General features: G+C 40.3%; 1 protein-coding gene across 10 annotated transcripts in view; it reads right to left on the reverse strand.

Moving 5' to 3' along the window:
* The window catches only part of DYM (dymeclin), a 211,971-nt gene that overhangs the window by 126,625 nt on the left and 59,455 nt on the right, over positions 1–25,891 (reverse strand). For all 10 annotated transcript variants that reach the window (XM_005528071.3, XM_014257063.2, XM_088054394.1 and 7 more), the window contains 2 exons: positions 6,626–6,808; positions 2,985–3,163 (listed from right to left, as the gene is read on the reverse strand). In XM_005528071.3, the coding sequence (XP_005528128.1) occupies positions 2,985–3,163; positions 6,626–6,808 (362 nt within the window). The remainder of the gene's footprint in view (positions 1–2,984; positions 3,164–6,625; positions 6,809–25,891) is intronic.

Here is a 25,891-nt window from a genome sequence, read left to right on the forward strand (position 1 = left end):
CTAGTCATGTTGAGCAGCAACAAAATCCCAACTCAGCAGCTAAAGCAAACACATCCAATAGCTCATTTCTTACATGCAGAAATTTCACTGGTATATTTACTTGCAATATTGGTGCTAATTGCTCTTTCAAACAGAAGAAGCTCAACAGTCTCCCACCCACAGACCAGAACACTTTCCTGATCAAAAAACGTGCTAACTGCACTCTATTTCACCTGTCCCACCACTTTCTGGAAAATCCCTGCAAGCACTTTGAAAAGGACAGCCAAATACTAGATGTAAACTTCTCTAACAGAAGATTCTGTAGCATCAGATAGTTAATCCAGTTGTTTTAAAAAATGAAGTCATGAAGGACACACAAAGATCCTATTCATTTTGCCAAGCAGAATTATAGTAAGACCAAAATAGGTTCTTTATTAACAATAAAACACAAAGTCCAAGGGAAGGTGAAGGTATTTAGCTATAACTGGCAGAGAGGGATTCATACAAATGAGGAAGTGAGCTGAGACAGTATCTGTTGTACCAGCTAAGGAAAACAGACTGTTTTAATTTACAAGTTAAACTGAAGTTGAAAAAGAGCAGAGATACATTTCAAAAATCCTTATGAAATGTTAACAGATCACCTTCTGGTGATGGTTCCTGGGCACAGAAAGGGAGACAAATTAAAATGGAGGAAAACACAACGTATGGGATGCACTGAGAGCAAAGAAACAGGAAAAACCTGCAAAATCCCCTAAAGTTTAGGATGAGCTCTGAGCTGTGGACATGATCTCATATAGCACCTATATACACTTATACCTCATTCATCCAACTGCCTCTGTACAAAGAGGCCACTGATTTACACCACATGCCTCCAAAAAGCCCTCCACCCTCATTCAAAGATCATTTTGACTCTAAATCAATGACCTTACTGCTTTAGTCCTGTATCTCCGGATGGTGGGAATCAGGCTTTAGTTCTTATCATCCCTCTCCACAAGCAGAGATTCCTGTTTTTTCAAGGATTCCCCTTTATGAAGGCACATACACATCCTGATACTCCCCAAGTTCTTCTCTGACCAGCTGGAGCTAGCTTCTTAGGCCTCTCAGAGTGTTATTGTTAATTTTAAAGCAAAAACTGCCATGTTTCTCAACACTGGCCCATTTTTCAATAGTCTTTAACTATTTCATGAAGTCTGGAAGTATAACACCAGAACAGTACACAGCGTATCAGCACCACTCTTGTCACACAGGGAAGGACAGCCAGCTCCAGTACTCAAGTCCCTTCATATAATTTTCAAGTCTAAGACTGAATTACTCATTTCCACCACAGGACTTTAGTTAGGAGGTCATGATTTCTTTGTCCAGTAGCCCTCCCAATTCTTTTTGGGTCTGGCTCAGCCTGCCTTACTGAGCCATTAAAACTGCTCTTCTCAGTTGGTTGCTGCTTATCCTTATCTACTGGCCCGATAAAAACAAGATTGGACAAAGATATCAGTAACTTGTTGGCAGAGATTATAAAGAAGCAGCATGAAGAGCAAAATAAGAGCAGTTTCAAATGTTGGTATGGAAAAAAAAAATCAAAATACCCACAAAAAACATATTTTCAACTTTTCAGTGATCCTTTTCTGAATTTTTTCAGCTTTTCCCATGAAGTGTTTAAAGTTGTTGATAATTTCTGGGATTTTCTGACTATTTCTTTTTAGGTGATAATAAGAAAATATCTTACACTGCAGAGCATCTGAGTACCTGCATCTTGGCTTGTTTTGACAGATGTACTGCATTGTTTTTCTGGAAGCTTTACAGTGTATCCGACACCATAATTATAAAACAATGCACACACCTAATATTTACTTGTTTAGAGCAGCCTGGGATAGTGGAAGGCATCCTTGCACATGCAGGGGATTTGAACAAGATAGACTTTAAGGTCCCTTCCAACCCAAACCCTTCTGGGATTCTATTCTGTGATTCTAAAGATACAACAAATTGTTATGGTTAGCAGCTGTTAACTTGTCATATCACACACTAGCAACCCCAAAAATTATACACGACCATTTGTTCACAGAATTCATGCAAAATGACTCAGCCCTTGCCTACATAATCTGCAGTGGACACAGGTTCAGTCTTGAATCAATTCAGCATCAACCATCTCACCCCAGTTTGCCAACAGTGTTGTCTATCAACTCCGATTTTAGCAATACATCTGCTAGAACTTGGACAGAAACCAAACTCACTCCATATCTGCCACCAAACAGGCAAGGGATCTAATTACCTGGCAAGATTTCAAATATTAAAATGGAAAGGGTCCTCTATTCTGTTACCAATTCCCCTAGACAGCCATCATCTTATTAAAGGAATGCTTTTTAATAAGTAGGATTTGTTGAAGTGGTTTGTGACATAACTAAAGTGGGGAACATAAGCTAATTTATAACCTAAAAAAACCATACCAGGTGTCTGTTATATTGGCCATTAACCACAATCCTATTTAAGTGGCTAAAAAGGCACTACAGTTGTATTTCTATAAAATCTGTGAGCTGCTCCTCGAGGAGTTTCAGTCTTAGGTCAACCCTGTAAGACATTTGGCATGTTAGTTCAGTTACAGCTCATTTTGTTAACTATTACTCTTGAAAGTACAGGGCAAGCTTGTGCAACTTTTTGGCCTGAATATCCAAAAGAGATAAATAAAATAATGAACAGAATGATATCTGCTACCAGTTTCTCTACACCATGATCAGAAGTGGGCAGGTTTAACCTGGGTCATGATAGTGGCACAAAGAAAGAGAGAATCCAAGATGGTCTTGTAGCTTTACCAGTACCACCCTTGACTGCACTGACATGTTTAGCACACTCCTGAGATGACGTAACAAAAATAAGTGAGCTAGAACTGGTGAATGAGTGATCCAGAATCTACTGCTCCCACTGCAGAACAGAGGCCACTTGCAGCTGGTGACACCCAAGCTTGCAGGGCCAATCCCACGTGATGAGAACAAAGGAGGCAGAGAAGGACTCACCAGATTTTCTATGTCTGTCCGTGCCAACACGTAGGTCCGCATATTGCTGTTCTGATGCAGAAGCATGTATAAGAGAAGAGTGGCTTGATCAGATTTCTGCTGCTCACATAAAGCTGTGTATAAACTGTTAAAGTTAATCTGGAAAGCGTGTGGATTTGATGATGAAAAAGCGGTATTATCTGAAATAAAGAAATAAAAGAAAATCTTTAACAAATACATTTATCATTCAGTTATTTGTTCATTTTATAAAATCTCTGGGGGAAATATTTAATACACCACAGAAAGCAAGAAATAAAAATCACCTGAGACTCTTATCACCAATGGTCATAAACCTTAACAGAGTCTCATTAAGGTTTCGCTGTGCCAAAAAGCTGAGGCTGTCCTCCCATATGAGCTTGAGTAAGACCCCCATACCTGCACAAAACATTTGCTTTTTTCATAAAACAATTTTGTCCCTCCTTATGGCTTCCACTGCTAAGAAGGAATGTGATTCCCAGGAGCTGCTGGAAGGGGGGCAGCCATAAGGTCTTCTCTGGAACCAGTATATCAACAATTAACATCCAAACCCTACACATCAAACTTAAAGGTTTAGTTCTCTGGCATTAAGGTGGAGTATGTCCCATCCACCCCTTTTTGGGATGGCATGAAGGGGGGATGTGCATAGGTCAAGATTACTGTGATATCTCAGTGGAACAGCTGTCAGGACTTTAAGAGGTGTGTGGTGGGGAGTTCGATGGGTTGAGTGACATTGTCAGACATCCCTCAAGGTAACAGCACTTTGTTCATAATCACAATATACTCTGTGCCAGGGCTGGAAGCGAAAATAAAACAGATTTCTGTTCACGGAACCATTACCAGTTTCAATAAAAATGTCCATCTGCACAGATCTCTGAAGTCTAGAAATTCCCTGTGGAAACAGAAAATGCTAGTACTTACAGGGGGCTTTTGAAGAACATGGAGAGTGAGAGAATTTTTACATGGGCACATAGCCATAGGACAAGGGGGAAGGGTTTTAAACTGAAAGAAAAGACATTTAGATGAGAGATCAGGAAGAAATTCTTCCCTGGAAGAGTGGGCAGGCCCTGGCACAGGGTGCCCAGAGAAGCTGTGGCTGCCCCTGTATCCCTGGAAGTGTCCAAGGTCAGGTTGGACAGGGCTTGGAGCAAGCTGGGATGGTGGAAAGTGTCCCTGCCCATGGCAGGAGAGTTGAAACTGTTGATCCTGAAGGTCCCTTCCAACCCAAAGCACACTGCGGTTCTATGATTTTAAGCCCATATTCTTACTGAAGTATGCTAAATAGCTTTCAGCACAGAAGAGTGTGGCAGTTATCAAGTATTTTGAACAACATTTCCACCCACTTTGGATGGAAAAAGTGCTTGGAATTGCTGCAGGAGCACTGCAGGAGCCCTGGCTACCATTGGTTTTGTGGGGCCCAGCAGACAGAGTGCCGGGGAGCCACCGCTCCTCTTGGCCAGGGCAAGGGGAGGACAGCTCCAGCCATTGAGCTGGAGGCAGCAGGAGGCCCTGGAGCAAACAGGACTCCCTCCTGTAGGAGCTGGGAACCACAGGAGACGCAGCCCTGCAGCTATGGAAACGCTGCCTGTCCCCAAACCATGCACCCACAGGAGCAGCAGAGACCCCAACCTGGCCTTCCTCAACTACTGATCATGATTATGGACCAGCTAGTTTGAAACCTTCCTGCTTTGGGTAGGAATTTCCCTTTCAGAGGGAAAACATGGATGTAGACAGCAAAATCAGAACAATTCAGTCCTTGGTGCCACAGGGGCTGAGAAGCTCCCCTTGGCTTTGCAGCTTCACTTCTGCGGGTGTTTAAGCTGTGCGACTGGGATTTACAGCATGCCACCATCAGTTTATAAAAGGATAATAAAAAGTCCAGTAAAATCAAAATCTAAACAGAATTGAAGAAACTTACCAGCAACACCAGCATATCCTTCAGAACATTAAACGGATAAACAGAAAAATTAAACTGTCCTAGACCACGTACAAAAAAAAAAACCTATCCTGAATTATTCTAGTTTTGTCCAATTCAATTATAGAAATTATTTTAACAAAAATGCCAATTTTCCTTTTATAGTATATATTATGGCAGTAGCCAGCCTCCTTTTTTCACATTACTTTCCTCTTAGAAACCCCTTAGAATGTTCACAGAAATCAAATTTAAGCTCAATTACGAGTATTGCTAGTGGAAACAAGTTTCTGGGAAACAGTAAGTCATTCTATCAACATACACATGTAGAAAAAATACAGCTTTTCATGCTACATTTGACACAAAATAAGTTGTTTGAAAATTTTATAATGATATATGTATAGTGCGCTTTAATGAAATACATTACTGGCTAGTGATGGCATGAAACAAAGTGAACCAAAATTCAACACTAAAAGAAGCTTGCAGTTTAAAGACAGAACAAAACAAAAACTTTATCAACAGTTTGATCTCAACTACCTGTAAATGGTATCCAAATAAATCAAAGAAGCATGTTAGGATTCAGAATTGTTCTTATGAGAACAATCCTCCACCTTCACAACCCAATAAATTTTCCTAGGTAATGGTGAATTAATTTAGAGCTCAACCTGGTTAAAACTTAATGGATAAAGGAATACAAAACAACCCCAGAAGAAAGTGTGTAACTCAGGATATTACTGCGGCTTCACAGGTTGTCACACAGCTCCTGAGCTCTGTGCATGGTGCCAACCTGCACAAAGCCAATGAAAAGTAAAACCACACAGCTCAGACTCAGAGATTTAAGTATAGATAAAGTATACATGGAAAATGGTGGAGTCCCCATCGCTATAGGAATTTAAAAGCCATGTGGATGTGGCACTTAGGGGCATGGGGTAGTGGTGGCTTTGGCAGTGCTGGGGAATGGCTGGACTTGGAGGGCTTTTCCAACCTAAGTGATCCTGTGATTCTGTGACAAGCACAGGCTGCACACTGAGCTATCTAGATAGAACAAGCAGTGTTAGGGTATTCCCATGTCCCAAACAAGACCCTCTGACAGTCAGTGCCACGTGGCACCTGCGGATACCTGACACACCTGTCTCCTCAAAATCCAGACAAGCGGCAATACAACTCTGAAACCTCCCATACATACAAAATTCATGCAAGTGTTTAGGTTAAACATTTTTTTCTTTTTTTGAAATACAAGAATACAGTCAGCAAACCCAGGTAGCAATTTAATTATTTATCTTCTCTCCAAGGACTATGACTCCAGGACAAGAAGGGCTACAAATTTTTAGGGGACTCCTGCAGATTCCTGGATAACCAATCTACCTATCGGTTAGTTTTATGTATATTTTATGAAGTTATAAAGTCACAGAACCAACAAGGTCAGCAGGAACCTTTAAGAACTTCTAGCTCAGGAAGTCAACTGGATCGGGATTATGAAGCTTTCTAGTATTTCTCAACAGAAGAAAGAAGTATTCTCCGTCTGTCCCCACCATTGAGTTCCAGCAGCTGAGGAACTCCACCTCAAAACTCCCAGATAAAAAAGTGTTATTACAGTTCTTCCATTCATGTGCTGGAAGGACAACAAATCTTGGAAAGAGAACCTCTAAGCAATCACTGCATCTTAAAACTCTATTTCATCAGTTCAGGCTCAGAAGTAAGAACAGATACAAACCTTGGGTGTTCTTGAAGGACATGATGGCTTGCCTGTATGGATTCGGGATGTCTGGAGCATCAGTCAGGTTGGCTAGGACCAGCAGCAGCAGCAGGCTCTGGCTGGCCAGAGGGGAGCACTGCTCCAGCTGTGCCGATGCTTTGCTGCCCACCCCACCCAGCGTGAACACTGTCCACAGGCCAGCTGCAGAGAAAAAATAACAAATAACAGGTTTGGTCATATTTTGGTTGTATTTTAATAAACAAGGCTATTTTAGATAGTGGGTTTAGATTAGATATTGGAACAAAATCCTTCCTCGGGGGGGTGAGCAAGCCCTGGCACAGGGTGCCCAGAGAAGCTGCAGCTGCCCCTGGATCCCTGGAAGTGGCCAAGGCCAGGTTAGACAGGGCCTGGAGCAACCTGAGATAGTGAAAGGTGTCCCTGCCCATGGCAGGGGTTGGAACTGGGTGGTCTTTAAGGTACTTCCAGCCAAACCATTCTGTGATTCCACAATTGTACATTGTGCATGTACAGCTCCAATAGTAACCCATAATGTATAAAGCCAATGTAATGTCCCTGAAGGCTGCTTGAAAAAACTTTCATCACACTACCTAAACTTCAATGATTTGACCTCAAATGCAGAGAAATTTTCACACTTACAGCACTAACAAGAATTAACTCCAATACCAAACTACTGCATTTGAAACTCCTGTTCCTAATTACAGTGTTGGTGAAACTAGATGACCAGCTACATACCCAAATTACTTATTAAATACTGATTAGAGAAGAAGGAGCTTCAGAGGAGGATTAAAGGACTCCCCTCATCCCTCTCCAGCAAGTCCATTCGTCCTTATACCCTTGCCACTGCTCATGGGACTGTATTACAGCATTGGAAAAAAACTGAGAAAAGCAACAAAATTGAAACAGGGATGCTGCAGACTCAGCATTATTGGAGCACAAAGTCAGAGGAAAGGACAAAACCGCTATGGTTATCACATCTGGGCTCTTGATACATTCATTCCAAGGGGGGAGCAGCCCCTCCCAACAGTATTAGATTCATCCCCAAATGCTTGCCTAGCAGTTCGTATTTTTTAGTGCATCTTGAAATTTTATGGCAGAGACTAAGCATTTCATCAAATCGCTAATTTGAAAGGTCAAAGCTTTGAGTTATACAGGAAAAAAAAATAGTAAGTTCTACTTTAAAAAAGGTACATCCTTATTTTCTCTTTTAATCAATGCCTAAATCAAAAATTGATTACAACACACCTTCTTAAAGAAAACAGAAAAATTAAAAAGGTTTAATTTTCAATCTTCTAGTCTGCAAGACTCAAGGTGCAAATGATAAAAACCTGTAAGCCATTTGAATGCAAAACATTAAAGTATAACCAATTAAAATAATTTCAACTACTCTTAGCCCTACAAAATTTCAAGCCACTCAATGACGATTTTTCTTCTAATGTAATTATACAGTCAGCTTATGTAAAAAAACAATGCCCCCTCATTAGGACAATTGCAGGGCAATTACTGCCATGTCATGGGCAAGGCAACTAATGCCACTCAGTGTTAAGTAGCTTGAGAGAGTTCTTATAATAAAAAGTACTATAATTGCAGCCTTCTTAGCAAAACTTTCATGCTACATTAATAACCCTTTATCACCATGTTTTTCATCCACCGTTCTTATCAGAATGAATCATGCTGACCATGAAGTTTTTAAGCTCACATGAGTTAACCAGAGAGCTAACATGCAAAGAAACTATTTCTGAAACCCTGAAACAACTGTACAATTATCACATGTAAAATGATAATATATAATATATAATATATAATATATAATATATAATATATAATATATAATATATAATATAATATAATAATATAATATATAATATATAATATATATATAATATACATATATAATATGTAATACATATTAAATAAATTAAAATTATAATTTTTAAACTTTAATGTAGTTCTTGTTTTTCATTTTCTACCACCCTATCCTTCTGTGGCTGCCATCTGCCATTACTATGTCTTTCCTCAACAGTTAGGAAAAGAGAGATATGGCAAAAACACCTGTTATTAATCTGAATCTTCCATCTGGGAGAATGAGGTCACTATGTCTGATAGAAATCTGCACATTAATATGTGACCTAAGTAACCACCTGAAGTTCTCTTGTGTATTGACAAGTCCTTCAGAAAACCAATCCCAAGTAACAGGTTCATAACATTCGTTTCAGTTACAAGAACACTGTCACATTAGGTGCTAAGTATTGGCTGATGCTTCCAACACACTCAAATTAAAATCATTTTGAAGGAAAATATTGTTTCTGATCATGAAGAGCAGCTTAAAAATGCTACATAGGTAAAGAGCCTGGGAGGACAGAGGGACAGGAAGTTTCTAGCTGTATGTAGCAGCATTTTCACAATATCTGAAATACTACTTTGTTAAACCTAATTTTATATTTATGCATATTTCAAAATTAAAAGACTATATTTAACTTCTTTAACACACTAACAAAAGTAACTAAAACAAAGTAACTTATGCCACACTCCCTTAGAGCTTTCCTTACTATATTCTTTTCAGATTCTGAAGAAGAATAAACACTGATACAGTGTGGACAGAATATTTTAGATTCTGCTTCTTCAGAACACCACAGGAAAAAAAAACGCAGAATAAAAGGAAGAAAACTCCATGTTTAAAAGGGATGAAGGCCATGTTGGACAGGGCTTGGAGAACCTGGGATAATGGAAGGTGTCCCCACCCACAGCAGGGGTTAGAACAAGATGAGCTTTGAAATCCCTTCCAACCCAAATCATCCACGATTCCATGAAAACTCCTGTAAAAGCCAACAGGATAGCCATAGATGGTTGCAACAGTACTAGTTCTGCCTGCCATCATTACAGGCATGAAGAGAAATTTGACTAAATGTTTCAATATATAGATTGGATTTCTTTCATTTTTGAGGTTTTTTTATTTTACTTACATCCTCTTGTCATATTTTTATACATCACAAGATAAATACAAATTCTAGATGTTTTTGTAAAGCTTTCTACATCTGGGAGGTGGTAAAGATAAGCTAGGCTTCTCAAAACTGAACCACTAAACTGTGAGAAGGAGGGAAGGATAGATTACCTGAAATAGCATCATGAGGCAAACTGCTTCTGAAGATTTATAAAATCTTGAAAAGGCTCTACAGTACCAAATACTACCTTTCTGGTCCCAATTATAAAGCTGATGAAGTCAACAATCCACAACCCTAAAAGAGTCACTTCAACATTGCTGTAGTTTAACAGCACACAGCCAATCACTCTCTTCTCTCTCACGAGATGGGGAAGAGAACTGAGAGAAAACACAACATTCATGGGTTGAGAGGAAGGCAATTCAATAGGACTGAAAAAGAAGGGAAAATGATGATTATAATAATGATGATAAAAGAATATACAGAGGAAGTGATGCACAGTGCAGTTGCCCCCCCAGTTTTACTGCTCAGCATGACAGGATATGGGATATCCCTTCAACTAGTTGGGTCAGCTGTTCTGAATGAATCCCCTTCCAGCTCTTTGTGCCTTAAGAAAACTTGAAGCTCAATCCATTCTAACCCCAGCCATGTGCAGGGACACCTTCCACGATCCCAGGTTGCTCCAAGCCCTGTCCAGCCTGGTCTGGGGCACTTCCAGGGATCCAGGGGCAGCCACAGCTTCTCTGAAAAACCTGTGCCAGGGCCTGCCCACTCTCACAGCCAGGAATTTCTTCCTAGATTATAAGAAGGTGACAAGTCCTTGACTCAGCATAAGCGTGACTTAGCAACAACTAAAATGTCAGGGTGATATTAACATTACCCAGCACTGCAACTCTATCCAAGCTGAAAACAAGACAAACATTGAGATATTTGGATCATTTATTTCATTTATACAGTTTACTATTTTCTGCAGAATACTTTCAGTTGAGTATCTCTAATATTTGTCCATCACTTCTAACTGTGTCCAGCTCTGGGCTCTCCAGTACAAGAGGGACATGAAGCTCCTGGAGGGGGTCCAGTGGAGAGTGACACATACACTGAAGGGCCCGGAGCATCTCTGTGTCCAGGAAAGGCTGAGGGAGCTGGGGCTGCTCAGCCTTGAGAGGAGCCCCAACTGAGAGGGGCCTCAGCCCTGGGTGTCCCTGGGTGCAGGGAGGTCAGAGCAGAGCCCAGGCTCTGCTCCAGGGTCCAGCAATGGCACCAGAGCAATGGGCAGGGACTGAGCCCACGAACTGCCCCTGCACAGGAAGAACAACTTCTGCCCTGAGCAGAGACCAGAGAGGGGAGGAATCTCCCTCACCGGGGTATTCCAGACCCTTCTGGGCACAATCCTGTGCCCTGTGCTCTGGGATGGCCCTGCTGGAGCAGGAAAGTGGGGTCAGATGTCCCACTGTGGGCCCTTCCATCCTGACCAGCTCTGGGATTCACTGATATAATTTTATTTCTTGACTCAGTCCCACATGGAACCACACTGCTAGAAGTTTTGTCAATTGGAGAACTGTAAAATTCTGCCAATTATTTCTGGGAAATACTTGAATACTTTAATAAGGAACTGCCTGCTTTTATCTTAAAAACCAGATTAACAGATTCATTTTTGCCCTTCGCTTACACCAAACTAGCCACCACAGATTTTTCTCCCCTGTTCATACAACTCTATGTAAGGCAGAGCAAGAAAAGCAGGTCATAAGAGCAATGTTATTTTGCAACAGAGAAGCCAAAATTATTCTGTAAGATGGCTGTAAACTATGTTTCCAGCCATGAAAATAAACCCAGGACTTTAATCTAGTTTGACAGTCTGTGAAACAACACTTAATGGCCAAATGAAGTTATGACACAATCATCAAAACAGAGCTTTCTTTCACCTGACTGTTGCTTGATGCAAATACAACTCTGCAGAAATCTCTGCCTAATGCCTGGCCTCTGTTACACAATGAGATACAAATAAGGTTCATGTTTGTACCTACTTCAAGAAAGTTTAAACGTGCTTATTTATAGTTTCACAGTAATAAGAATAATTTTAAGAGTTTGACTTTGAAGACATTTTAAAACCAAGAGCACAGAAGGTACTCTAAAAACCCATTACACTCATATAAAGCATTGCATCTTATAGTCAACTTCTAACACTGTCTACCATTATTTTAAGTCAGCAGATCAACCGACTGTGAGCTATAATTGATTTTTGAGCTCTCCTGGATTAGTTATTAAACTAGCTGTAATTCTTCTGCAAAACATATTATTCACCTTTCAACCTTCAGTGTCAAGGCTAAAAAGACAAACTCTCTGACTTCTCATGCTGGACAGAGCATTAAATTAATGTTGAGGAAATTAGAGTTACTTATTTCCAAGTTTCTTTCTAGGAAATTATTATTGTTTGGGTTTTTTTTAATCTAATAGTAGCTCAAAAATTCAATTAAAGTAATCACTGAACTTCAACCTTTCCTTTGAACATCTTTCATTGCGTTTAAATACAGGCATTAAATTGCAATTAATACTGGCAAAGGCTTTTTGAGTATGGTCCTGTCTCTCCTCACTGGAGCTTGGTAAAAGGGCAGATCCTTCCCTCATTCCCCATCACATAACCCACATCCTCTCAAACATATTTAGCATCCTCCTAATGAGTTTTTTATTACTTTTGAAAATATTTTGCCGAGGGCACCAACTTGAGGTGCTGCCCCAGGCTGCTTTAGAGACTGAATAGGACGAAACAAGAGTTTGAGTAGACATGAAGATCTTCAAAAGGTCTCTTGATCTCCCCCTGTCATTTTGACATTTCCAAAACAACAATCCTGCTCCCTTCTTGCAAAAATGGAAAGAACACAAATAGATGAGGCTACAGAAGCTGGCAAAGCCAGTGTTAAATATCAGAAAGAAAACTGAACCACAACGAAAAAGCCCAAAACAGAACAGATCTAACTTATGGTTAGTAATACATCCAAGTCCTAGCTCCACATTCTGCTTTCCTATTTCTGAAACTTTCAGCATCCAGAAGATGGTTCAATACTGTAACAGCATCCAAGGCATCATTAAATAGAGATGATGAAGAATTGAAGCAAAAGTGATTTTCATTACATCTAATTGATACCATCATGTAGTTCCTCCACCAAAACCAGTAAATAACGTATTATTAAAAAACATTACAATTACTGTTTAATTCTTATTACACTCAAGCAGCAGCACTGGGAACTTGAGTGTTGTTTTTTTAATGCTTATTATGTGTGTCACATTTCTTAAGTCAATTCAATAGTTCTCACACTGTGGTCTGAAGAACACTTTCTGGTGGCCCATGGAGAGCTGGCAGTTCACGTTGTGCTGGCTCTTGTCCTTGTTTCCAGCTGCTACATTGTGTTAGAAGAAAGCTAAAAATACATAAATACTTTCCTACCATTACTTTTCCATGCAAGTAATTTCTCAAGTTGCCACAGGGATGTTATGTGATAATGAATGGGAGAGGAGAAAGAGGTCCATGGAATCATGAACAGGGATCACTGAGGCAACTGCTGTATCAGGGGTATTTTATACTTTATAAAGCACATCTTCAACATCTCAGATCTTTAGTAAAGGAACTTAAACCCAAATTGTGAGGAACCCAGGGTACACTTGCTATAAAACTTGACTATAAAAACAGCAGCTACATTAATTTTAAGGAAGTCCCACTGCAGATTTGGGAGGATTCATTGCAGAAAGAAACTAGCAAAGCTGAAGTATAGGAAATACGGAATCATTTTTACATGGTTTATGAACCTGCGTGTTAAATATTCCACTCTCGAGCAACATTAAATTCATCTGTACCATAAACACACTGATGTACACACAAACTACAACCTGTGACTGAAAAAGTCAATCTGGTGACTGCAGGCTTTTTAGCAAAATTGTAAAAACTCAGAAACACAAAAATGGCTGTCCTAAATACAGTAACTTCTTGTTTGCAGTCACTTTTTAATTGCAATAACTTTTTCAACTGACACAAGTTCTTATAAATGATAGGTTTTTGCATCTTTTCACCTGGCATGGTAATATACATGGCAAAACTAAAAATTTTAAATTTTCATCAATATTTTTTATGGTCTTCATTGTCCAGCATTGGACTAACAGAATTAACCTAAACTAGCTTGAGACATAGGAGAATTTCTACAAACAGCTATAAATTAATAGTTTCTGGATGTCACACAGTATAGCAAAATAAATTTGTATTTTAAATACAAGTAGGCTAGCTGCTTTCTAAGTCATCAACAGGCTGCAGCAAGAATTCACATGTAGGAGACACTAAATTTAAAAGCATTTTGAGACTACAGCTATGTATCAGTCCATCTTTACTCCATTTCTTGTCTGGAACACAGGAATGGCAGATGATGTGTATCAGAGTAAACGTGTGATCACTTGGAACTGCATATTCAGGCTTAAAATCCCATCGAACTACCACTCAGTCCTTAGTGCAAGGTCAAAGCCACACAATTTACACAGATGATTGCCATGGCTTTATTTCAGGTGCTGTGTTATATTTCAGCTGTTTTACTACTATATTTTAAGTATTTAATTCCTAAATACTACAGGAAAGTGACTGAAATGCTATAGAAAGATTAAGTGCATGTTTTAGATCACTTCTTTAAATGTTAAAAAGAATTATAGAAGTGATTTAAAAACCAAATTATTTTCTTCTCAACAAATCACTGCAATAGAACAACTGCTCTATATTTCATAGATTTCAACTGGCTCATTGAAATACATGACTGAGTATGACTTAATTGTTTGAGGGTTTTCACACCTAATAACACTATTGTAAAGGAGACCAGTATTTCATCCTCCCTGCCAAGAACAGCAGAAGGTAGTTGTTTCTGTGGAGCCAAGCTCTGCAACACCAGCTCCCTGCCTGCCCCACTCCTGGTCACAGCCTCTCCAGAACAGCCAAGCTCATGTCTCTGTGTACCCACACACTTCAAATACATCCCAGGCTCTTGACTTTTTGATGTCACTGTTGCTCCTAGTGCTGCAGCAGGACAGGAAAGCCGCAGGGAATGGCTGGGATGGAGGAGCCACTGGGGAAAAGACAGCCCAGGAAATCTCCACATAAACCCTCCAAAGCTAGAGAAGCACTGATGAGTTTGAGGTGCCCGGGGCCGTGATGTCATTAACACACTCTGGAAGCAGCTCTTCAGGAAATGAATCATGGAAGCAAGTGAAATGCAAAGATGCATTAGGTTACTGTATCCATTCTCTATCTATGCAACACTGTTCCCTCCAATACAGCTTGTTATTCCATCCAGTCTAATTTTAAGAGACCAGTAATGGAGGTTGAACCACGTCCTTTGGGAAGTGTGTTCCATAATCTAATAATCCTCAATGTTAAGATTTTTTTCCTAATACTCAGCTAAACATTACTTTGTTCAGCTTCATCTACTTATTCCTTTAAGTGGTTCTATGTAATACCATAAAACATTTCTGCCCCACTTCAGTGTTTACAGCACTTAAATAAAAGACATAGTCAGGTCTCCTTTGTTGCCCAGCCAAATTACATACACACATTTTTCTTTCCTTTCTTTTAAAGTCTTTTCCAGTTTGCTTCCTGCAATTAATCCCAGCTCCAATACTTTGCACAACCTTTCAAATGTCATGGAACTGAAAAAGATTGCAAACAGTAAATTGCACAGATTGATAAATAAGCATATCCTTCATTTCACTACAAAAACAGTGTTTATTTAATTTTAAACCATTCATCTTCATTCATCTCAGGAGATCTTTACTGTGAAATCCAAAGTGATCCAAGCTTTCCTCAGGGCAGGAACCCCATCTTCCCCATCATTACTACACTTTGGTTTTTTTTGAACTTTAAAATAAGGAGACAACCATTTTCTCCCAAGATCATGAAACTCAGCTGCAGACTTGCATCCTCATAAAAGCTCTTCAGCACAGGGGAAACAGAAATTCATAAAGACACCCCAAAAAAGTATTTAATCTGAAAAACTAAAAAAAACATTCAAAAACAAAGTCAATACGTGTAAACTCAGTAAAATAATATACACGCACACACATACATATTATTAACAGTTGGACTTGATGATCTTCGAGATCTTTCCCAAACTTGATGATTCCATGATAAATGATAAATTTAACACTCCCAGACGGGGTCTACCTCTCTTACTGGCCCAGAGATGCTGAAGCACAGAATAGCTGTTAGCTGGAAATCCCTGATGACATTTTTATTATATGTAATTGGAACATGAGTAGTAGACATACCTTGAAGAATTAAGTAAAGAAAATTACCTAACATACTTTTGAATCAAAGGCCAAATAAGCCTGGGAATAACTCTAATAAACTATTAATTCACTTTTAGAAATGTATTAAAAATAACTGTAGGAGAGGAACATCTTAAGAAAGGAATCTTCACATTTTTATTAGCCCAACTCCTGGCCTGTTGCTGGCAATACCTATTTCAACTCCTTTGGACAGAAGTGATACATTTTCTGACATGGAACAATATTCCTGCGGCACATTTGAAGACTGTCCAGTATAACTGAAGCTGCAAATGTGACCACAATATCTAGAAAAAATAAATAAAGGTTTTATGGTATTATACAAGAGCACAATACCACAGTATTATGACTACTTGGAACCCAGGAAACTAAATGCAAGCTTGAAGAGAGTGAGAGAGAGGAAAACAAATGAGAAATGTGGGAAAAACTGCAAATCCACCCAGTGTTGGATTTAATTTTAGAGGAATTGTCTGACTCAGTCATCTATCAACCTTGGAACAGCAAACATCACGCCAACAAGTTCACATAGAGACATGAAAAAGGAGTTGTTGAATGGTGGGGTTTGGGGGAGAGAAGGTTAGTTCTTGGAGGGGTTTTGTTCAGGTTTTTATTTTAAAGTGTTTTTGTTTGTTTGTTTTTTGTTTTAAATAGAAAAAAGTCCTCTGACTTTTGCCCAGGGTACCATCCCAGTACTTTATTGTTCTTGTTAGAATGCAAGGGAGCACAGTGAATGAGTGTAATTCAACCAATTGTAGAACTTCCAGTAATCTCTTCTATTGACTCTATCAGGCAAAATATGAGGCAGAAACAAACACAGAAACATGTTACAAAACAACCATCTTGGTGGTATTGTTTTTAAATCGTGCTAATCAGGGTATCGATATTAACTAATGCTTTTGATGTAGGACCCTCAGGAAGATTTCATCCTCACACATAGTGGGAAGGGGGAAGAAGAAATCCAAACAACCAATGAAAGAAATGACCTGTAAAGTTGCTAGGCAGGTCAAGGCATCCAAGAAATTACTTTTCCTGAGCTGTTTGAGATTTTTATATCAGCTAGTGAGTTTAGCACACTGTCCCTGTTGGCTTGTTGCAACTGCAGGCACTCAATTCACCTGTTTCTTGTGGCATGAGAAGAACAAGGAATAGCTAGCACAGCAAAGTCAGCACAGACTTGCTGCTTCCCTCCTAGACCTAAGTTTTACTCCTCCAAATTTGTGAAGCACTTCACCACTGGTATCTGCAGCAATTCCAGACAGCTTCTCTATCAGCCTTCAGGAGAGCGTTGAAAAACAATTAAATAGAACTCCTAATGTAAGCACAGCCAAAAAACTCAGTTACACAGCTTAGGAATACTCCATCTGCCACTCTTATTCCTGAGAAGACATGCTCACGCTCCTTGGAGGCCTGCCACACCTCCGCAGAGCAATGGGCATGTTATTTTTTAACCCAGCATGTCCCTACTTTTCCTTTAAGAGGAACATTTTGTTTGTGTGAGGTAACTTCTTCCTCTACACTACCTGCCACTCCAAGGACAAAGAAAACTCTAAGTGTTAATTCTCTTGCTCAAAACCTGGTCCACCAGCAACTGCATGGAGCAGGGCAGGTCCCCCCTAGACCCTGGAAGAGGCTCATGGAGCTCATGAGAGGTGCTGCATCCCGAGTCTCACTGGCACGACACTCCGTGGAACACACTTCATGAAAACTCAAACATTCAGACAATTTTACTGCCAGTTTTTCAACAAGTTTCTGCTCAATGTATGCAAACTGCAAGTTTTGGGACCTCGTAACTTGACCAGATTTAGTAAACTTTAAGACGGATTGTAAATGGCCCATCTCTATCCACAGCTTCACTCCCCTAAGTCCCGCTTCCCAAATCTCAAGAGCCTTTTCCAAGGCATGAAGGCTCTAAAACTCCTCAATAAAACAGATGTAAGAATTCAGCATTGGTTAAGTAACATTTTTCCCTAACCTCATTCTCAGAAACAGAAGAACTGTTTTCAATTAAAGCAGTGCCAAAAGATTTAAAAAAAAAAAAAAATCTAAAAAAAATCTAAAAAAAAGCCTAAGGAAGATACTCAGCATGAAAAGTTTCATGACAAACAACTGAAGTCTGAAAAAAAATTATGAGCAACTGAAAATTGGATTTCACTACAGAAAGTGCTCTATAAGCTTATCTTGAGGCATCAATACCAGCTCCAGCCATATGAACATTATTAAAGTGGCAGTTTTAATGATGAAGCATTGAGAAAAGCAGCAGCGCTGAGGAATGAAGTCCTACCCCCAGAACAAGCATGCCACAGGCAAAACTTTTCATTATCTTGACTAGCAGAAAATGCCTCCTCAGCTGAAAGAACCCAGTGTCCCTGCTCCCTCTCAGAGCGGGGCGTGAGCTCCTGCCAAGGCTGACGAGCTGTTTTATGTCAGCACCTGCCCTTTGGCTCCGCTCTCGGCACTGACATCAACTCCAGCGGCATCAGACAGGAACACGTTTCTGTCACCAGACACCATGGCTGGAGCCACACCAACAAAACAGGGCTGCAACTCACGGAACACTGCTTGAAGCCCTCTCATGGATCCAACACTGAATTGCCTCTCTTTTTGGGTTGATGGCCAGTGTGGAGGGAATGGAATGGTGTAGGGAAAGGTTTTGGTGTGTCAAATTTACTGACTACAAAAACAGAACACTATGGGGGGAGAAAAAGGCTGACTAAGTATTACTGACTCTGTCTGCCTATTTTTTCCCAGCAAAAACTGATAGTTAACATTGAAATTATACAGAAACATGTGCTAACACTCATCAACTTTACTATTAAAGACTAAAATTACATATATCGTATTGAGAAAGTTCATTCTAAATACTGATTTTTCAATTTATGGAATGAATTGCATAAAGATTTGCATTTATATGAAAAAAATATATTTAGAGGCACTTTATTTTTTCTCTAGCACACACATTCAGTTCTGTAATATTTCATCTTCAGTACCCAAAAATGTTTTTACCACGGGACAAGGGATTCCTCTGGGCTTTTCCCGTTCCTAAGCATTTTGTAATAGTTCCAAGCCATAAAGGGAAAAGAAGCTTGCTCTCTGGGAGCAGAGTTAGGAAACAGTGAGGATAAACCATTCCTGCCTCTCTGCCATCACCTACAACACGGGCTATGCCCATGCCTGAGAAAGAGGAGTTAATGTACATTTTTAATATAACGTACAAAGCAATTCTCATTCTGTATGAGATCAATCAAGGAGTTAAAAAAGCAAAGTTGAGCAACACAATTGCCCAATTGCCCACAAGGGTGACACCTGGTACCCCCACCTTCACATTTCCACGCAGATCTCACTTGTGTGGAAGCTACATGGCAATCCCAAGATACCCCAGGCAAGCCCTATGATGTAGACAAGCTTTGTGAGCCTCCATCAGCAACAGCTGCCCCCTGTGAAGACACATCCTTTTTAGGCTACCAGGTTTTGACTAAATAATTTGAATACTGTAATATTTTTGTATAAAACATTTCTGCTATCCCAAATGTTCAGAAAATCACACAATGATTTGGGTGGAAAGGGACCTTCAAGACCATCTCATTCCAAAACCCTGCCTGCAAGGGGCAGGGATACCTTCCATTAGAGCAGGGCTGCTCCAAGCCCTGTCCAGCCTGGCCTTGGACACTGCAGGGACCCAGGGGCAGCCCCAGCTGCTCTGGGCACCCTGTGCCAGGGCCTGCCCACCCTCCCAGCCAGCAATTCCTTCCCAATATCCCAGCTGGGCCTGCCCTCTGGCACTGGGAAGCCATTGCCTGTGTGCTGTCCCTGCAGGCCTTGTCCCCAGTCCCTGGGCAGCTCTCCTGGAGCCCCTTTAGGCCCTGCCAGGGGCTCTCAGCTCTCCCGGGAGCCTTCTCTCCTCCAGGATGAAACTCACTCCACATTCCCACAACAATTACTCAGTAAACTTTATGGAAAATCACAAATGCCACCGAACTGTTTGGCACGAGCTAACAGCAGGGCCTTGTGAGCAGGCCTTTTGCAAAACAATTACAATTAGCAAGATAAGACAATGAGAAACACCTATGTGTTTTATTTACATCTTATAAAATCACCTGAAATTGTTTGGTAAGTGGGAATCCTAAGCGCATTATCACATGCAAACAGCATGTTTTATTAACCTTGAAGCAAGGCCCAGCAGTTAAAACATGAGGATAAAGATCAGGACATTGGAATTTTATTCCCAGCTGCAATGTCAACTGATTGTGCAATTTTAGCCAAGCTTCAAGCATGTTATTTCCTCTTTTTCCCCTATCTATAAAAATGAGAATTTTCTACTTAATAAGGGCCTTTACATCCTGATGCCCTTGGCCTGAATGTGCGTCGTTCCTGAGCTGATGTCCCAATTTCCTAAGAGATCTCTGACCCACTGAAGAGAGTCAGAGCAGATTATATACACACTGGGACTGATTACACGCTCATTGTATATTTACATAAAACTAGCTAATGTTACAGGTATATAGAACATATTCAATTATACAGATATAATTGTACAGATATATAAAAAGACAGACCTTCTCTTGACAGATCCTCTCAGAATGACAATTGCTGAGAGAAGCAGTTCAATAAATGTAAACTATTGAGGCTGAAATTAGAAGCCAGCAGTGAATTAGATGGATAAACCTGATGCCAAAATTGAAATTATGCAAGCCAAAATAGTTTTTTCCTAGGAATATTTTTATATTTTGTATTATCTACATTTCTACATATACATTTGCTTTAATGTATTTACATCTGTCATATTTGTATATGCTGTATATACATCTTATAAAACCACTTCAAATTGTTTAAGTAGGAATCTTACAAATTATCACACGAACAGTATAACTGTAATAGTAAACAGTATAACAGTAGACTCCTAACTAAATGTCATATTGATATAATACAGTCTAGATTTATGAAACAATTTATTCTCATATGTAACTTATCTGTTTAATTTTTATGTTTCTAGGTATTTTGATACCTAGATCATATATTTTTGTATAAATACACTAAATATATAGATACAGTACACTTGGTCATATATATTTTTATTATTAAATGTAAGTACGTTCATATTTTCTGTATAGTCTGTATTTTATTTTATTTTATAGTTCTATTATATACATACACATCCACACACAGAACCAGTGAGTACCAAATAACTGTCAAATGTTGTGGCGTCTACATCTCTCATTCTTGAATTAATTTGATCCAGATTTACCTTCCAGCTGAGAGTAAACTGCTGAAACCTTCTGCTGCTGAAACATGTATCTACTTTCCTTTCTTTTGCAGACAAGAAAAAAATCTTTGTTCCAAGGTCATGATGTGGCTGCCCCATCCCTGAAAATGTCCAAGACCAGGCTGGATGGATCTCTGAGCAACCTGGTCTAGTGGAAGGTGTCCCTGACCATGGCAGGAGGGTGGAACAAAATGATTCTTAAGGTCTCTTCCAACTCAAGCCCTTACAGGATTCTACAATTCTATGATCTGATTTTTTTCCTTAAAAACAAAAACCCACACCAGTCTTCCACATAGATACATCCACAATTTGTAATTCAAATGCTTTAACTATAAAACATTCCGAAGATTCTTCCAGTTTCCAAGTTTCTTATCAAAGTGGAATTTACTTTCCTAGTTAGCAATTTCAGGATAGCACTTGCCCTAAAGATTAAGAAACAGGTAAGAAAACAGGTTCAGCTTATGAATTCCTAGGTAGCAACAAGACAACTTCAAGTCACCACATGAGGGCTTAGAGGGGACATCTCTGTTAGAGATCCTGAACAAAGAAGTACCATCACTCAACTACAGAGAAAGACTACTAAATGTAAAAATATAAAAAGATTAAGTCTTTTCCAAATCAGGGAAAAAAAGATATATACGAGCTTTGGCAAGTTCAATGTTAAACCAGACTGAGTTGAGCCAAAAGTAACTTGGGAACAGCCTGCTAAAGGTATAAAAATCAACAGTAAAAGCTTTTCCAAACAATCTGACAGCTCCTCAAAGAGGCCAACAAGCCATGGAGGCCTTCAGGGAGAACCCTGGGAAGGTCAGGCTCTGGCAAATGAACTACCCTGGGTGCATTTCCCAACACTTTCTGCTCACTCCATCAACAGATCTGATACATGACCAGCAAAAGCAGCAACTGCTGTGGTGTCCTCCCTTGGTAACAGGTCCCTTTCAGCAGCTGAAGGCTCTGCAGAAGCCCACAAAGTGAGGGGCTAATGTGTATGTCCCAAACACCAATAGCTGGATAGCTGTGGAGCCAGCCAAGAACCAAGATCAGTTGTTGGGAACAACAGCCAAGGGTTGCTGGTAAGAACATGTATGAGAAAGACCAGGATGTGGCTGAAGAAGGGGCCATACAGAGGCAGTGCAGCACTTTTCGAGGACAAACACCTTTCCCTTCCCTTCCCTTCCCTTCCCTTCCCTTCCCTTCCCTTCCCTTCCCTTCCCTTCCCTTCCCTTCCCTTCCCTTCCCTTCCCTTCCCTTCCCTTCCCTTCCCTTCCCTTCCCTTCCCTTCCCTTCCCTTCCCTTCCCTTCCCTTCCCTTCCCTTCCCTTCCCTTCCCTTCCCTTCCCTTCCCTTCCCTTCCCTTCCCTTCCCTTCCCTTCCCTTCCCTTCCCTTCCCGCACCTTCCCTTCCCGCACCTTCCCTTCCCTTCCCGCACCTTCCCTTCCCTTCCCGCACCTTCCCTTCCCGCACCTTCCCTTCCCTTCCCGCACCTTCCCTTCCCTTCCCGCACCTTCCCGCACCTTCCCTTCCCTTCCTTTCCCTTCCCTTCCCGCACCTTCCCTTCCCGCACCTTCCCTTTCCGCACCTTCCCTTCCCGCACCTTCCCGCACCTTCCCGTACCTTCCTGCACCTTCCCGCACCTTCCCTTCCCGCACCTTCCCTTCCCGCACCTTCCCTTCCCTTCCCGCGCCTTCCATTCCCTTCCCATCCCTTCCCGCACCTACCCTTCCCGCACCTACCCTTCCCGCACCTTCCCTTCCCGCACCTTCCCTTCCCGCACCTTCCCGCACCTTCCCTTCCCGCACCTTCCCTTCCCGCACCTTCCCTTCCCTTCCCGCACCTTCCCTTCCCTTCCCTTCCCTTCCCGCACCTTCCCTTCCCTTCCCGCACCTTCCCTTCCCGCACCTTCCCTTCCCTTCCCGCACCTTCCCTTCCCGCACCTTCCCTTCCCTTCCCTTCCCTTCCCTTCCCTTCCCGCACCTTCCCGCACCTTCCCTTCCCGCACCTTCCCTTCCCTTCCCGCACCTTCCCTTCCCTTCCCTTCCCTTCTTTCCTCTCTTTAATCCCCCTCTCCTTTCTCTTCCCTTTCTCTCTACTCCTTTATCCAAAATCCAACACCATGTGTATATACTCGAAGAACAGGGACTAACAAACCAATTCCCATGCCAAGTGCTTAATTCATTAAGAAAGCTTCCTAAACTTTTGTGGACCCTCTGATTTTTGTCATTCCTTCTGACCCCAAACACTGGGTTCTGCCTTCCCCTAAAGCATCAGACATCACAGGTCCAACAGGAGGCTGCCTTTCGAGTAGCAGCCTTCAGATGAAGGATCAGGATAAGATTCAGAGGGAAATTCACGTTTTTTTAAGAAATGCAGCATTTTCACATTGGTCCACAAGACTCAACTCCCACATGAAGCCCTGAAAATTTCACATCTAAGAATCCTCACCACAGATGCAACTACAGGTAAGCCAAACTTCTCTTCCTCAAGTTTAAGTAACTAAAGAAAGCATCAGCAATTACAGAAACATCTGATTCCACACTAAGGAATATTCCAATGTAGTTATATCAGTAAAAGCTCCAGTTCTAACTCAAATATCTCAAATCAGCATGAATTTGAGTAAGCACGCTTTACACATTCAAGCAGAGTCTATGGACTTTTTTAACTAGTTATTAATTATAATTTGAAACAAGCCCAAAAGAAAAAACAAAACAAAATAAGATACTGCTTAATTAATATACTTTTAAGCAAACACAGCATCAATTTGTTTGGGAAGGCATGAATTAAAGAACTTGAAAACACATTCAGAACAAACTGGAAAAAGAATATGTACAGTAAATCAACTATTCCATTCCAAGCTTTTATTTCCTCCCACACCTCTCACACAGCCATAAGACTTTAATGATAAGACAGCCCCCCACACACCCATGATTACAATTGATGGATCATGGACCACTTTTAATCTGGTTGAAAGAATTTGGCATTGTATCAGATTATAAAATCCCTTCCTACGCTTGTGAAAGGACACAATGACGGCTCCACCACGGACACCACGCTCCATGAAGAATTCTGTCTAGCACAATACCCATATTAACCAGACAGAACTATACATTTTAATTTATATAGTCATTACTTCTTTTCAAAGCATGCCTCCTAAGGCAGAAAAAGTGACAAGACAAAGGGATTGATTTGTACATAAGGTGAAATGATTATTTAGTACTTACTTTCCATCTTTCGTAATTGCATTGTGCTTGTTTCAAGTATGTGCCAAACCACAGTGAAAATCTAATTTAAAATTAATTAACTGGAGAACCCTACATACATGCCGAAGCTAACATCTACAAAGCTTCTATCCTTTAAAAAATGACTTCTGCAATTTGCAAATATGCCAGTTCTTGACATACCAATAGGATTCTGGAATGACTTAAAAAATTACTCCAAATATTTGAGCATGCCATGAGTTTCAGCAGACTGGTGGTGGCTGTGGTGGGGAGAGAGAGTGCAAAACACAGAAGGGAAAAAAAGATGCTATTAAAAAGACAGGAAGAGAAACACTGTAAGAGTGATTGAGAACACATTATTTTCCAATACACTAACTGCAAAAGCTCATAAGCTTATTTTTTCTTCTTCCAGTGAAAATACTAAGAAGCCAAGTGGCAAAGATAAACGTTTTCTATTTAGCAAGGACAGAAATTCCTCAAGTAGCAACATATATGACAAATCATTACCCTGACTAGACAAGCTACATAGGATTGTGTTTAAAACATTTTAGTTGACCAATCTGGAAAATAATTATTGAATTTTATTCTCTATACATTGTTTGAAGTAAGTTTACCTTCAGTTCTAAAAAACTTTTATAAGTCAACAGAGTGCACGAAGGGAACGGGAAAACCATGGAGGAAGAGACAAGAGTAACAGTTTACTACTTATTTTCTTCATATCATTTGATGCACTGATACAGTAAACTTCCACAGTCCCATGAGAGCCCATATTAAATGTAATGTATTTTCTATTCATAAAGCAGCACCAGCATAAATGGCAAACACACCCAGACCAGCCACACACAATAGCTTTCCCTGCATTTATTCATTTTAATACTGCAATTAAATCACTCGGCTCTACCAAGTGCTGTCACCAGGACTTTGTTTTGTGACTGCTGCAGCAGTTTAAAATTGTTTGTTTGGCAAACAGTACAACTTTTGCAAAGCTTCAGAGTGTTTTCGAACTCAGGATAGAGAAGGCAAATATATCTCAGAGAAAGAAAAAATTATATAAATCTTCATTAATAAGCAATTTGAACCAATACAGCAATTATAACAAAAAAATGCACTGACAGCAGCCACAGCATGTTAAAAGGTTGTAGAAAAATTAAACAGAACATTGGGCAAGAATAGGAACGTGGCTAATGAGCACATTTTCCATCTAGGCTAAGACTATTTCAGGACAATTCTCTTAATTGCAAAAATGTAAAATGCTGCATTTCCAATTGCATAAAGCCTTTACATAACAAGCAGTTCTCTAACCTAGATTACATGTGATTCCTGTCCAAAAACAGTGACAACAATCAGAGGCTCTATAGCTTCTGTCCATCTCCCAGGCTGCCTGCATCAAGAAACAATAAACAGCACCTTGAGGATGATGCTGTGCAGCAAATCCTGAATTTAACTTTTAACAGAAAAGGCAGCACACATTATCCCTGAACTGAAAAACAGGAGAGGAAGCCAAGAAGAGGAGAAAAGCCTGAACCCAGTAAAGATTTCTCCAT

This window comes from Pseudopodoces humilis, chromosome 4 (genome assembly GCF_049639895.1).
Source record: "Pseudopodoces humilis isolate 2021_Gansu_Grassland_sample_001 chromosome 4, ASM4963989v1, whole genome shotgun sequence".
Classification (NCBI taxonomy): Eukaryota; Metazoa; Chordata; class Aves; order Passeriformes; family Paridae; genus Pseudopodoces; species Pseudopodoces humilis.